Source organism: Mugil cephalus, chromosome 12 (genome assembly GCF_022458985.1).
Source record: "Mugil cephalus isolate CIBA_MC_2020 chromosome 12, CIBA_Mcephalus_1.1, whole genome shotgun sequence".
Lineage (NCBI taxonomy): Eukaryota > Metazoa > Chordata > Actinopteri > Mugiliformes > Mugilidae > Mugil > Mugil cephalus.
Genome location: NC_061781.1, coordinates 13,381,055 through 13,395,622, shown reverse-complemented (window position 1 = coordinate 13,395,622; position 14,568 = coordinate 13,381,055). Strand labels below are relative to the sequence as shown.

General features: G+C 46.8%; 1 protein-coding gene across 2 annotated transcripts in view; it reads right to left on the bottom strand.

Moving 5' to 3' along the window:
* Positions 1–450: 450 nt before the first annotated feature.
* tanc1b (tetratricopeptide repeat, ankyrin repeat and coiled-coil containing 1b) overlaps positions 451–14,568 on the bottom strand; it is a 98,156-nt gene continuing 84,038 nt past the window's right edge. Inside the window, exons 16-27 of one of the 2 annotated variants that reach the window (XM_047600284.1) lie at positions 13,275–13,511; positions 12,887–13,072; positions 12,164–12,242; positions 6,882–7,015; positions 6,682–6,805; positions 5,797–5,972; positions 5,446–5,578; positions 4,940–4,969; positions 4,739–4,830; positions 4,168–4,314; positions 3,230–3,330; positions 451–3,156 (exon numbers count right to left, since the gene is read on the bottom strand). In XM_047600284.1, coding sequence (XP_047456240.1) covers positions 1,593–3,156; positions 3,230–3,330; positions 4,168–4,314; positions 4,739–4,830; positions 4,940–4,969; positions 5,446–5,578; positions 5,797–5,972; positions 6,682–6,805; positions 6,882–7,015; positions 12,164–12,242; positions 12,887–13,072; positions 13,275–13,511 — 3,003 coding nt within the window. In that variant the 3' untranslated portion in view covers positions 451–1,592. The remainder of the gene's footprint in view (positions 3,157–3,229; positions 3,331–4,167; positions 4,315–4,738; positions 4,831–4,939; positions 4,970–5,445; positions 5,579–5,796; positions 5,973–6,681; positions 6,806–6,881; positions 7,016–12,163; positions 12,243–12,886; positions 13,073–13,274; positions 13,512–14,568) is intronic. The other variant, XM_047600285.1, reaches the window with a different exon arrangement.

The following is a 14,568-nucleotide window of genomic DNA, read 5'->3' as shown; positions in this document are numbered from 1 at the left end:
AGGAAATAAATTTGTGCTCAAATGGACAACAATGTCCCTAAGGTTGCCTGAGGCCTGAGGGTTAAATATGTTCCTGCATTGAATGTGCGCTGTAGCAACATCTGTAACTGGTCCACGTGTCTCGTTGCAATGATTTCAGTCCAAGCACAAAAGTAGTAATATAAATGTCACTTTAGTTTAACATTTGTCTCAACAACTCAAGTGCTCTCATTTAGATGGCTTACTACAGAACGATGCTGACACGACAGCAAAAGCATAAATGTTTACAACAACTCGGGCTCTGTGAAGTTAATTAACGGAATGGAAACTGTGCAGTTGCCATTTGTGGCCGCGATAACTGCTGCTCAGCGACCAATCAGATGTATGTTTCCACTCCCGTTGAGCTTCGTGACAGTTATCCTCTTAATTTAATAAACCTTATGTTTCAGAGTAAAACTCAGCAGACTGGTGTGTTTTTCCTCGGTGGGTCTTTATTTCTCTCTCCCATGGTGGCTATGGCAATAATGTTCTATGACAGTATGTGATCACAGCTAATAAAGCTCACAATACTGAAAACATGGCAACAATTGCATTTAACGTACATAATAAAATAGAGCTGATGGCACTGGGCCCCAAAACCATTTATTTTTATAGATTTGTTTGTGTTTTTTTTTACTCTGCAATATAAACTGCAATTGTAGCATGCGCTTAAATCTCAACATTATTGAGAATCATAAAATGTCTTAGTAGCTGTGCAAAAATAACTATATAAAATATATTGCTTTTACAATTAACCAAGCCATTGGCGCTGTAAATAAATTAAACTAGACGGCAACAACAAGCAGATACAGAAAGGAAATCATTTCAGTGTTAATGAGTGATTTATATAATGTACAAATATATTTAACAAATGTTTTAACACCGTTTGAACAACTTTGTGCCTAAAAACTCCAAATACACAAGTCTGAACTTGTCAATACACTTAACATAGACCTTCACTGAAAAGAAGGAAAAGTACGTATTTATATAATATACACAGCGTGAGGATCTATAACATCCTACGTAGAACACAGGAATGCCCATCCCTTCCACTTTCTTACATCTTCACTGAGGACGCGCTCTCCTTTTAATTCCCCCGCTCTCAGCACCATAATAAAAAAACAGTTTGAACCCCATTTCCATTTCGAACATCACGTTGTAACTGAATATGTCCTTTTAAGCACTTGCATGGCCTATAACTGTGCGTAAAGTGCTTCCTGTCACCGGTTCCTCGATCGGGACTGAACGGTACACGTCCGAATTCTTCCTTCAGTGCAATGTCTCCAGCTTGGCTGAATGACGACGGACATGTTGTCGTGTAACAGAAGCGGCAGATCGGGAGGAGTAAAAACTGGAGCGTTCGGTGCCCGTTTTGCGGAACGGCTTCCAAACTGTACTTCTCACAAGGCTAAAAAGTGGTGCGGCTGTATATTTTCTGGGTCTGGTTTGAAAAAAGAATTGAAAACAAGTCCGTCTCGTTTTAGGTTCCTGCTCATGTGTGTGTGTGTGTGTGTGTGTGTGTGTGCGCGCGTGTGTGCGCGCGTTGTAGACCGTAAGAGAGATAAACAAACAATCTACACATTCGACTCTATAAACGATCGCTTTGGTTTCATTGAAGCTACGTGAATGGCAGGATTATCTCGGGCGAGGCCGGGCTGCTTGGGCTTGCTGTCCGCGAACGTGTGCGCCATAGCCAGCGCTGGCTTGGACTCTTTGTAACAGTTGGCGGCTTGGCAGAACTTTTCCGCGAATTCCTTGGCGTGCATGCCGTTTTGTAAGCCGCCCATTGCCATCCCGCCCTGAGGTGGCGGAGGTTTGTGCTGCTCCTGGTAGGCGCTCGCCGCTTTGCCGTAACTCAGCTCGCAGTCGACGGGCTGCAGGCCCATCGCCGACATGTTGTGACACACCAGGCCGTCGGAGGAGTGGTTGAGCCAGCTGCGAGTGGCCGACTGCAGGCTCTGGTGACTCTGCAAGCTGTGCTGCTGCTGCTGCTGCTGCTGCTGCTGAAAGCGAGCCGTCTTGTCAGTTATGCCCATGAAGGGTCTAGGCTTGTACTCTGCCGTGGAGCCGGCCTGTTGGCTGTGCTTGGTTTTGTCGGAGATCTTGGTGCGGACGTCGGGTCCCAGCTTGCCGCTGTCCGACAGGCTGCTGCTGGACGCCAGGCTGCTGGTGGAGCTGGACACCCGCATGCTGCCGCTGCTTCCTGCCTGAGACCCCACTGCGCTGCACATCCCTTCCTTCCCTTGGTCGCCGCCGTGGTTCCCCTGGAGCCCGGGGCCGGAGCAGGCTAACCCGTCCAGGGAGGACGCGGAGTGGGCGGACAGCCGGTCTTGAGCTTTGGAGCCGCCGCAGGACGAGTAGGAGGCCTGGGAGGAGTGGAGGCTCTCGCTTTCGCAGCTGAGACCGGCGGAGGCGGAGGCGGCCGCCAGCAACATGCGGTTCCCGTACACGGGCTCGTCAGCTGGGGGAGGGAGGGGGCTGATGTCGATGCCGGGGCCCGGCTTCAGCATGCTGGACATGTGTCGGCTGGGTAAGGGACTTGAAGGAGCGTACTGGGATTTGGTCCCCGTCGAGCGGCCCCCCAATGCGCCGCCCCCAGCCTGCATGGAGCTCATGTGCTGATTGGTCTTGACTATCTGGGCCTGCTTGGTGGGCTGCAGGACCAAGGCCTGCTGGGCCAGCGCCTCCCGGTGCTCGCGGGGGTATCTGTGGGGAGGAAGCCTGCCTGGGGGGGAGCTGGGGCTCAGACTTTGATGTCCCAGGCTGCTGCTGCTGCTGCTGCTGACAGCTGCCGCCTCGGAGGGTAAGACCCTGTTGAAGGAGTAACTGTTCTGGGACCAGCAGCCTCCTTCCTCCTCCTCTTCCTCCTCCTCGAGAATGTCTCTGGGGCCGTCCGCACCTCGAGCGAGGCTGTGCTCCGAGGGGTCCTCCTGCCCTCCGTCCTGCTCCTGGTCCGAGTCGTGGCCTCCCGACGCCTGGCTGCAAGCGGCCGCGGCCCCGGCGAGGCCCCCTTTGGTTTGAGTCCGCTGCATCTGTTTGCACTCCTCCTCGACTCGAGCGAGCAGGCGGCGGATCTCGCGGTTGTTGGGGCACAGCTTGGCCGCTTCGTGTAGGTCGGCCATGGCCGCCGTAAACTGCCTGCGGACGGAAGGGGGCACCGTTACCAGACGCACGACACGAGAACGACCGCATTAAGCTGCTGATGTCTTACCTGCTGCTTCTTTTAGCTCGGGCGCGGGCGTAGTACGCCTCGTAGGACTTGGGTTTGAGCTCCAGTGCTTTTGTTGCAAACTCCTCAGCCATCCCGAAATCCTGCAGAGCAACAGAATTAATACATCGCAGTCGACCAGTCGGCGCTGCTGAAGTGACTGGCAAGGCTTCAAGTCGCTATTTATATATTCAAGTACACACCATTGACTTCATTTATTTTTAAGGCCTTGTTTGACGGAACGTTTCGTCGATCATAACTGTCAAACATAAGGTGACGGCTGGAAATCTGACCTGTGAAACATCTCTCCAACACTTTATACTCCCGCATGCGTGAGGAGATAAAATACCTGGCGGTGGAGTTACCGGAGAAACACACAACCCCGCGCTGCACGTTTCACTCGTATCTACGGCTGGCGTGCAGCATGTAATTGCATAAACAGCTGGCTCGCTACAAAAGTCTTCCTGCTGGACTTGTGTAAACAAACTCCTTCTGCAGAAACAATTATCCAGAAAAGAATCTAGTGAGAGCTTCCAAAAAAACCCGAAAGAATCCGAAGCCGGCCGAGGAGTTACCCTGGTACGAGATTCTTCCGAGTCTCCTCATATTTTGGTTTTATTTCCATCCAGCTCAAAAAAAAAAAAGATTATTCTGTAAAACAGCAGTGAGCAGGCAGGCTGGCACATGGAGGAACTAAACCTGTTACAGCAGATGATTTGAGGAGACTGAGTCCAGCACATTTGTAGCTTTCTCCTCAACACGTTGCCATCTGAGCATTCACAAGCTTCCCCCTGCCTGCACATGCTTGAATCTTTTCACATGCTGGACGCACAGATTTCGGTTACTTTTCAGAGTCTACTCTTCAGCAAGCAGCATTTAAAAGTAGGGATCACGCTAAAAATGCAGAAACGATAAATGAATGAGTCTCGTGGGAGGCTTACGTTGGTTTTTCTGCGGCAGCGGGACAGGTTGAGGTACAGAGAGACCCTCAGGTCTTTGAACGCCTTGAGGTCCTCGCCGAAGCCTTCTCTGGGAAACTTCCTCAGGGCGTACTGGTACCTCTGGGCCGCCTCTTTCATCTTCCCCTTCTGGAGGACACACGGAAGGGCAAATGCAGGGTGAGGAAGATGTCACAACCAGAAGGAAATGCTGAAAATGTGGGGGAGCGAAGCAGGGGGGGGGGGGGGGAACAAGCTCCCACCAGCTCATCAATCACACGTGGAACAAACAGCCTCAAATAACACACACACACACACACGGACGTGTTACACCCGACAAGTTTGTCCTTTCTGCTGCAGATCTCACTCCGTTAAATGTCAGACATATATCACGGCGACGCTGCTAAGTGGTGCGGAACATCTATTCATTTTCTACGTTAAAGTAATCCAGAAAACAATAATTACTGCATTGTTCACTTCTATATAAAAGACATAACAGCTGAACAGAAGGACGTCTCGGGAGCATTTCATCAGCGCACCGCTGTTACCGTTAACAGGAAGTCAAGGCCATTACCTTGTAAAGCAGGTTCCCCTCCTCCATCAGCTTCTGGAGAAGGATGATGAGGATATCAGGCTTGGAAGTAGCCATGGCCCAGGCGGCGTTCCCTGCAGGCGGAGAGGGCATGTGGTTACGCGGCCGCTCCTCGGCGCAAAACGGATGGGTCACCGTATTCTCAGGAATTTGGTACAAGGTAAAGTTACCTAAAGATTGTACCTGATCGATCGTAAGGAGACGTTCTGTAGCCTTTAGTTTATTGGGGGGCGGTTAAGAAGAAAAGGAGTCAGGAGGGAGGGAGTGAAGAGAAAAGAGGTCATGCGAGAGGAAGAGGCGTCATTTGCGGTGGAAAGGAAAACGTGTTACAAAGAGCAGCGCGACAACATGCGGTCCCTCGACGTGAAACGTCTCGAGCTGTATTTCTAAGAGACAATTTAAACCGTTACTGTGTGTTTTTATTTCTGAGACAGGAGAGCGAAGTGCAGATTAGCCTCAGACTCAGAGAGCTCTATGAATGTCATTTAGGTGATAAGTCACATTCTTAAATTAGTCCAGCGGCACATGAGGGAGAGATGAAGCCGACACACTAAAGAACGTGAGGACACACACACACACTGGTCTAAGTGTAGAAGGCGTGAAAGAACTCGACAGGACACAAACTGACCCTCCACATTCTCGGTAGCTTTTGCACTTAGTCAGATTTTGTTGGAATAAAGTCTTCTTACCCAGCTTGGCCCCTTTCTTCAACAGAGTCACCACCACAGACGTGTTCCTGCAGCCTATGGCCCGGTCCAGAGGCCTCATCCCGCTATGGTCCACATGCTCTATCACTGCTCCCCTTTCCACCAAATACTGAACCTGCAGGAGAACACAGACGGTTAAAAAAAACAAAAACACACACACACACACACACAAACAATGCGTCCATAGTCGGGAGCTGGGCTAACGCACAACAGCGTGCGTTCAATAACGGCACAGGAATGTTAATTGAGGCTAAAAGGAGGCTGGAATGAGAATGGGGTGTTCTTGTGTGCGCGCGCGCCGGGGGGAGTTCTCGGCGAACCAATTTCACTCACAATCTCCGCGTCTCCGTAGAAGGCGGCGAGGTCCAGCGGAGTCCGTCCGTTTTTGTCCGTGTGGTCGATGACCGCACCTTTCTCCACCAAAAACTGCACCACGTTCTTATGTCCTTTCAAACACGCCCAGCTCAGGGGCATCAGTCCCTCCTTGTCCATCGAAGTTAGAGACGCACCTTTGAGACAAACGACTCGTTTTTAACACACACTGTTCATTTAACGCATTAATCTAATGGCACGAGGAGACTGCGCGGCGACGGGAGACCGTGGAATAATGAAGTTCACTGAGGTGTAGTGATAAAAAAAAAAACGTTGGCATTCTGGCTTTGGACCAGGCTGAACTAATCTAGGACCAATGGGAGCAAGACAAAAAAAGGTGCTGTGTCGGTTGTTTTTTTTGTTTTTTTTTAAGGGGGACCAGACGTCCCTGATTTCTGTCCTGTTTTGGATGACCTGTCCCACAGATATAGCTGTCCCCAAAAATGTCCCCAATTTTAGCTTTTTATGAATGAGAAAAAAAAACGTTGCGCACAGACTACAGTTATTACGGTAGCCGGTTGCCCTCCTATTGACATTACAGACATAGAAGTTTAAATATGAATAAATATGTCAAAATAAATGATTGTCCCATCAGCAGGCAGTGTTAACACTATTATTCAGTAAAATACTCCATCCTTAGCCAATCTACTGCATTAATTCCTCAACCAGTAGAAAACGTTGTGAACATGTGCATTTCAACATAGGCTGAACTAAACACTACCAAGACTGTTACGATGTGCTTGTTTCACTTGCAAACATACAAGAAAATAAACAAGAGAGGTGACTAAGCGACCACAGCATGGAGCATCTAGTGGATGCTGGTGGTGGTGGAGGTCGGGAGCTCACCTTTAGAAAGCAGGAACTCGACGGTGCTCAGGTGACCCTCACATGCAGCCACCATGAGTAGGGTCCTGCCCTGCTTGTCGCTGATGTTGATGTCGGCGCCGTTCTCCAACAGCAGCTCTGCAATCTAAGAACAAGCGCATTCAGCAGAAGTAAAGGCTTGTAGCTGTAGTTCGCGGTTACATGCAGGATGCAGCCCTCACCTGCCAGTGTCCCTGTCTGACGGCGCAGAACAGCGGAGACACCCCCCGCCGGTTCACCTGCTGCACCACCGCTTCCTCCTCCAACAGGAAGCTGCACACTTCCATCTTCCCCCGGCCCGCTGCAGCCGTCAAGGCTGGAGACAGAAGAAAACACATTTGTTCAGAGTGATGCGAGTCCGACGCACCACAGCGACGAGATAGGAATTAAGAAAGAAGATTAGTGAACGTAGCGTGTACTGTAAACAGAGTCTTATGTCGTTGTTGAGCAGCGTCCCACGTCCTTTAATAGCTCTGAAGAATGTGGATGAGGGAAAGACTTGGATAGAAACAGTGACGCTAATCCCAGAATCTCTCCCGTTCTTTGCACAGAAAAGCTGAGCAGGGAAATGCAAGATAATGTTCGGTGCTAATTGAGTTTAAAAACAGATAATTGTGTTTACGTTTATTAAACTCATTAAATTCCTGCTGCTCCTCACACGGAAAGATGAGAACCCAGACACTGAAGCAGCTAAGTCAAACTGTTCCAGTAAACATACATTCTTGTTTAGATTAAGTCCAGGGCCAAGATTAACTAGAATAAAACGTCTAATTAAATGTCAACACGCAAACTGGGGCCCGTTTAAAAAAAAAAAAAAAGAGATTCTTAGAAAGTCTGATGCTTACGGTTCAGTCAGCAGATGGACTGGTCTTAATGGAGCGGCGGTTATCCAAACAAAATGAGATCCGCGGTAAGAATCGGAGCGGCTGTGCTCTCACGTTCACCTCAGAGATTTAAGGTGCCGCTGAGCCTCCATGTCTGACTGACATCATCCATCTGGATGAACGGTCATCGGAGCCAAACAGCCCCACCCTCCATCTGCTCAAAATATGGATATCCTCACACACTGCACCCAACAGAACAATGACTCCAAGCAGCTAAACTTAGGCTGCGTTTGTCATCCAGGGAGCAGCGCGGCCTTGGGTTTGGGAGAGCATATGAGAGAGTTGTCTGCTTTTTCTATTTACACTATTTTTTCAAGTATGCAGCTTCAGGTTTATCGAAGGAGACTTATCTTGTGTTTGGAGAGCTATTCGTCAGCCTCGTTCCAACTCTCCTCCGGACCACCTACAAACTACCTCCATAGTGTCTTTAGGAGGAGGGGGAGACACTAAATCACTGTCGGATCAACAGATTTACAAAGTAAACACATAATAACGACCTGGGCCGTGACCACTTCACCGCCAGACACACCAACAATAACAACACAGACGCCGTCCTCTGACATTTTAACCAAACACTGACCGGCTCCTACAATCATTTCCAACCAGGATATTTCAGTTTGTCCTTGATGATGTGAAAAGGAGAAGTCACAAACTGATTTATGAAATGGTCACATGCTCAGTCTGGAGAAGTGCATCAGTAATGCTTTGCTATTGAGCACACACATTTAAGTTACATATCTGGGAAAAAAAGATCTTAGATGAAGCCGACGTTCAACATCTCTGTTCCTAACGCTTCTTATTTCCCAGGCTGTCAAAATCATCCGCAATTTCAAAGTCACTACACAGCGCCAGTCCCTCCCAAGTCCTCATTATTATGATTCACTGTAATTCTCCTCCTCCACATCATCCTGGTTTTCCAAGGCGCCGTCTATTGATCCGCTCCACCGCTAGATTCAGACTCCAGGGATCCTGTCCCCCATCGGCATTCTCAGGGTTTTTAAGGTTCTCTCCGAAAACCAAACTTCATAAAGTGTAGAAATATAAAATGCAGAATTCATCGAGCTCGATGACACAGAACATGCCAAAAAGCAAGTGTCATATCACCACCACCAAATAGCAGCAGGAAATCAATCTTGTGAAATAAATATAATACAAAATTGAAAAAAAGATGATTGCCCCGACAAGTGGTGCCGGCAACGCTGAACGCACAAGTCGTCTCCGTCCACTATATTTGCCACAACAAGTAGAAGCAGAACACATATTACAAGAGATTGCACTTTTGCAGCAAGAAAGATTCACTTGTCTTTTCCTTGATCCGATCCCGCCGGCGCGTTCACAACGTCTGGAACGATTCGCTGCATTTAAATTACCTTTCTTTGCGTAGCCGGGAAGAGTTTTGCATCCTAACAGGGTTTTTTTTTTTTTTTTTTTTTTTAAAAAGCTGGAGTTTGCACAAATGTACAATCCAATCAGCCTCTATTTAAACACGGGGGACGGCGGGCCTATTTGCATCAAGACGTAATATTCCATTGAATTTTAAACGCGCTGCAGAGTTTCGCCTGGGTGTCATCGGAGGATCGTTGCGGAGACAACAGAGGATGACCGGTTGTCAGGGGGATATTTCAGGATGGGAGCACGGGGACTGGACTATCACTCCTGCAGCAGGGTAATGGAGAGGGGACTCGAGGTGAAACAACATCTTCTGGTCTTTGCATCTCGTCAACACTAGCTGAGTCTTTTTGTACTACACTCTACACCCTACAACGGTGCATCTCTGCCGCTGGTAATAAACCACTAAATATTCCTTTTACGTCTGCAGAAAGATGCCTATATATATATTTCTTTTTTTTTTTTTTTTTCAAGCAAGTGGATAGAAATCTACATTACGGCCATAACTGTGTTTGCTATTCTGAATAAAGATGAGATTTAAATGAGTTCCAGGTGGGTGCAAAAGTATGCAAATACTCACTCATGTAAATGGCTTAGGAGTCACTTTGTTTGGGGTCAGTGGTGCCACAACTCAGCGCCGTCACATCCCTGCCTGTTATTTTATTACCGTGGAAGGACGGCTGTGATTTAACGTCTGCATCGCAAATCGAGCCGAGGAGGAAAATAATGGACAGCATACAAGGGGATCGAATATTTATGAGTACGATTAATATTTTGTGACCAATTTATTCGTGGTATGAGAGTTTTTTTTTTTTTTTTTTTGCAAAGATTGGGGTCTGATGTCAGGTGAAAGACAGCTATGAGCAAACAATTGGAAAATCTCCAAAAGGTGCATCCCCTCTGCTGGGAGCTACAAGTGGAAGGCTGCACATAACAACGGGCTAAGTGGAAAGTGATGAAATCAAATCTCAATTTGCTCCCACACATCTAATTTATGCTTTCCCCAGGATCGTAAAAAGTCTCAAAGTCCTGCAGTCATTGGAGGGGGCACAAGCACCAGATACCCACACTGACCCACATTCCTGAAGCACCAAACTTTCAGAGCTAAATCCTGCCGCCTTCAAAAGACACAAAGAGACTATTATTAAACTTCTCCCTTTTATCTACAATAGTGTGAAACCCCAAAAATAAGAAATGGAAAAAAAAACTTGCTGTCAAGTAAGAAGAGATGTTATTTGAACAGTTATAGCTCCAGATCACTTAACTCTCGGGGCAGAAGCTCACACTGAAGATGAGAGGAAACGTTTCAAATGCGTCCAACGTGTTCACATTAATATCAGGAGGAACACTGCAGCCAGATAAGAGAAGTATTTTTAGGAGCTAGACTTTAAAGGAAAGGCAAAGTTCTGCCGTTGGTCCTTCGGTATTTGGATTTTCAAAAACTGGGCTACCTGTGAAACGTTATCGGGAGTGCGTCCTGCTGTTGTTGACATTTTCTTAAAACGTTCAGATGGTGCATTAGTAGCTTCTGGAAAAAAAAAACAAAAAACACAACTGCTTGCACCCTTCCAGGACGACGTGGCCTTGAAGTCTCCTGTGCGTAATTTCTACTTTGTTCAGCTTCCGTGTCACCTGTCGTCCGCCTGACAGCCGCCTCCCGCCTGCTCTTTTGATTTTACGCCGTTCCCCGTTGTGCCACGCTGCTTTTTTTTTTTTTTTTTTGCACCATTTCCTCAAATCACTTTTAAATGACAGTTTTAAAACGGTCTCTCGCCTTCTGTCATCGCTCTTAAAGGGCAGCAGCGGAAACTTTCAAAGGGCTTTCTCAGAGCAAACAAGTTAAAATAACCAGCGAACTTTAAAAACAGGTAGTCTCTAGAACAGGTGCACCAAAACTTGACTAATCTGAGCTCACCATCAGTTTTTAACCAGTATCGCATGTGTCTGCTGCCTACATGTACAATATCTAGGCCTTAAAATATCTCCAGCACCAGATCTCCAACATGACCAAAAAAAAAAAAAAAACGTTGATGCGGGATGTTGTCAGGTTCGAGGAGTCAGTTGAGTTCACCTACCAATGACATGAGAGTAACGCAACTTTCCCTCTCTAAACTAACATCACTAGCCAATCAGACGTAGGGTGGGGGTGGGTCTTGGAAAGGATGGTTGAGATCCAGCTTCAGCTGACGCTGCATTCAATACAACTTTGGAAAAACTAAGCTCTAAGTTGTCAAACTCAGAAATCACTGCTTCCAAAATACAAAATATCTGCTGCCCATATTTTAATGTTCAGCAAACTGTGACAATACACCAAACTTTACGTTAACCTGCAACGTGAACGCTATGACATCTGAAGCCTGACACTTCCGAGTTAGAATGCAGAATTTCCGATGTTTCATGAAGGCATCATCTAATGCAGAGTTTTTTCATTGGAGTCACTGTTGGAGAGTAAATTTACAAGGCTAGGAGAATGTGTCCTAACTGCAAACGAAGGACTTAAAAATAGTAAATAATAATAATAATAACTAATATTAAATGTATGGCATAAATTTTGCAATTTAGAGTTAGAATATAATTTTTAAATTCTTTTTTGTATGAATAGAAACTGAATTAGATGGTTAAATTGGGGGTGGGGGGGCCCAGAAAGGTTGGGAACCACTGCTCTGGAATAATGCATGAATAATGTGCAGATTATTCGCGATCATGTTGTGGTGGAAATATTTGTGTATTTGAATGTATATGGTCGCAAACATCCAACCACGGTGGCCTTAAGTGAAATCGCTACTGATCACCTTTTCTGCACTGCAGACAAAATAAAAATAAACTATACTGGTAGCATCTTCACATAAACCACCAGAGGACTGCAGCTGAAGTCATGCGGCGTGTTGGAAAAAAAACAGTTGGGAGATGTTCAAAGGAGCTGCTGCGCCGACCCAACTTTAAGTACAAAGCCACATGACAACAGTAAGTAATGCTTCCACCAGAACGTGCAGCACAGGAGGACTTACAGCAGCCGTAGAAATGCGCACGCGTTCGTGTTGAGTGACCTCGGCGTCAAACAGAGAGCCGGAGAAGAGACAGAGATACTCTCCACTGCAGCATTCAATTACAGCGGCGTGGTCCAGAATGCCAAACCAGCATGTGATAATACAAAAGAGGACTGTAATGCAAAAAGATGGATGAGGACATACCTGTCTCTCCCCACAGAGTGTCATGACTATCAATTTGTACGGCGTGGTCATTATTCAACGCCAGCAGGCCCCTCACAACCTGCCAAAGAAAGAAATTTAGATTAATGACGTACTGTTACAGCATTAGATATCAAATACACCTTGAAGAGGTTACAGCATGAAAAATGCAAATGTCAAAAGCAAAAAAAAAGCAAACAATTCTAAATTAATCACAGCAGAGCAGAGGACGTCTGGTCCGCCGTATTAGGTTATGCGAGTCGAGTCCAGTCAGATTAATAGCTGAACTTTAACAGGGTGTTCGTTCTACATCCAGGCAGACGGCTTATCTTGGCCCAGTTGCGCTAATCTAAGCCAGGCCTCAGGATCCCGTCCCAGCTAATGAGCAAGCCAAAATAAACCGTGGGTCTACATCACACCTGGACAGCTGAAGGCACCGCACTGTGATTGATCCCCGAAATCCTTCTATATGACACGCGAGGCCGAACAACTATCCAGACTCAGAAGTCATCGTCACTGAGAACACAATGTGCTCAGATTTTATCTATTGTTCTCGCTGCTTTTTCAGAAATGCTTTGTTGAAGGTTATTGTGAAAAACTCGCGGGAAAGAATTGTTGTCATACACGTGTGGATCGATTTTTTTTTTTTTTTTTTTCAGATGCATCGTCAGAATTGTTAATTTTCTTTTGAGTGCAGCGGCTTTGGTGCACGTGTGTCGGTCGGACCTGTGTGTGTCCCATGCTGGAGGCTGCAATCAAAGCCTGCTGCAGAGCTTTGTTCTTCAGAGAGCAGTCCTGCTGCTGTCCCTCAGCGCTCCACTCCAGCTCCAGCAGGTACTGGATGATGTCGGGGTGTCCTCGAAGCGCGGCATGGACCAGAGCGCACTGGCCACTCTTATCAACGTGATCGACCTGGATGAAACAGAAAGATTTGAGACACAACTTCAATGTTTTTCAGGCCATGGACCCCCAAACTGATGGAGTGGCTAAAATATTGAGCTATCCAAGTAATAAACAGGCTCAAATATTCATTTTACCATAAAAATACATACAGAAATATATAAAAAATGTCTAATCAACCAAGATCAGATCTATTATCACACCAGCTCCTCACCTGGGCGCCCCTCTTACAGAGCAGCATGACCAATCCCAAGTGTCCTGCAGCCGCTGAGTAGCACAGGGGGTTCATGCCGTTTTCAGACATGACGTCTACGCTGGCGCCAAACTCCAGCAGCAGCGAGGCGATCTCCTGGTGACCGAGGTGGCACTGGACGCAAAGCACCGGCGCGTTGTTCAGGACTTCGGTGCGGTAATTCACGTTGGCCCCTCCCAGCATCAGCAGACGACTGACCTGGTTACACACATGAACATGCCAACACTCACAGCTGGTCTGGGAACAATGATATCTGAGAGTTAACATCTGTTTACTTGTGTTATCAGTGAACAAGTCTACTTTGATAAGATGTACGTGGGTCGGCCACAACATTACGACCACTGACAGGTGAAGTAAATAACATCGACCATCTTAACATGACAATTCAATGTTCTGCTGGGAAATGTTTGGACCTGGTATTCGTGTGGATGTTACTCAGACATGTAGCACCCACCTAGACCAGACCAGGCACCCCTCCAACCCAATAGCAATGACACTCCTTGATTGCATTCCCAGCATTCCCACTCACAAAAAAAATGGTTTAGGCCTCCAAACTCCCTTGATCCCAAACTGATCAAGTATCTGTGGGATGATCCACAGAGGCCCCTCCCCTCAACCCAAAGTCCCCCAGTAACAACTTTCTAATGAATCACAACTATTATGGATGCTCAAGGGAGACCAGGCAGGCGGTCATAATGTTATGCCTGACTGGCGTATAATGACACTATGTTTCATTTCAATCAAACATAAAGATATAAGCAAAAATCATTGTATTCAAGTATTTACCAATCAGTTTCGTCACTTCCTTGTTTACATAGCATTAGCCCCACCTCTAACTCATTTCATGACTCATACTAAAGTCTGGGCTTCAGCCTATTCTTGAGATTCTTTTCTCCAAACAAAGGTCACCCACCAGATAAAATGGTGACATTCCACCGAATGCAATTAGCAAGCGTGTTATTCTCTCCCAAGACGAGGAAATCAATAAAGATCGCTTCGCCAGAGAGAACCGCGCGCACGAAATGAACATTCGACGACAGGAGATGAAACTGTGCGATGTTTGCCGGACGCACCGTGGAATAAATTAACAGCGATTCTCTGTTTTCTCTGGAGGACGGAACAAGGTGATTCTGTAAATGTCTCCCGGAGTTACTTTACACACATAGGCAATAACTCGCAAACAGACAAGTGATGGAAACCCCGCTGAAACAATAAAGCAAATGGGAAAGAAAAGGAGAGGATAATTTGGCTCTGA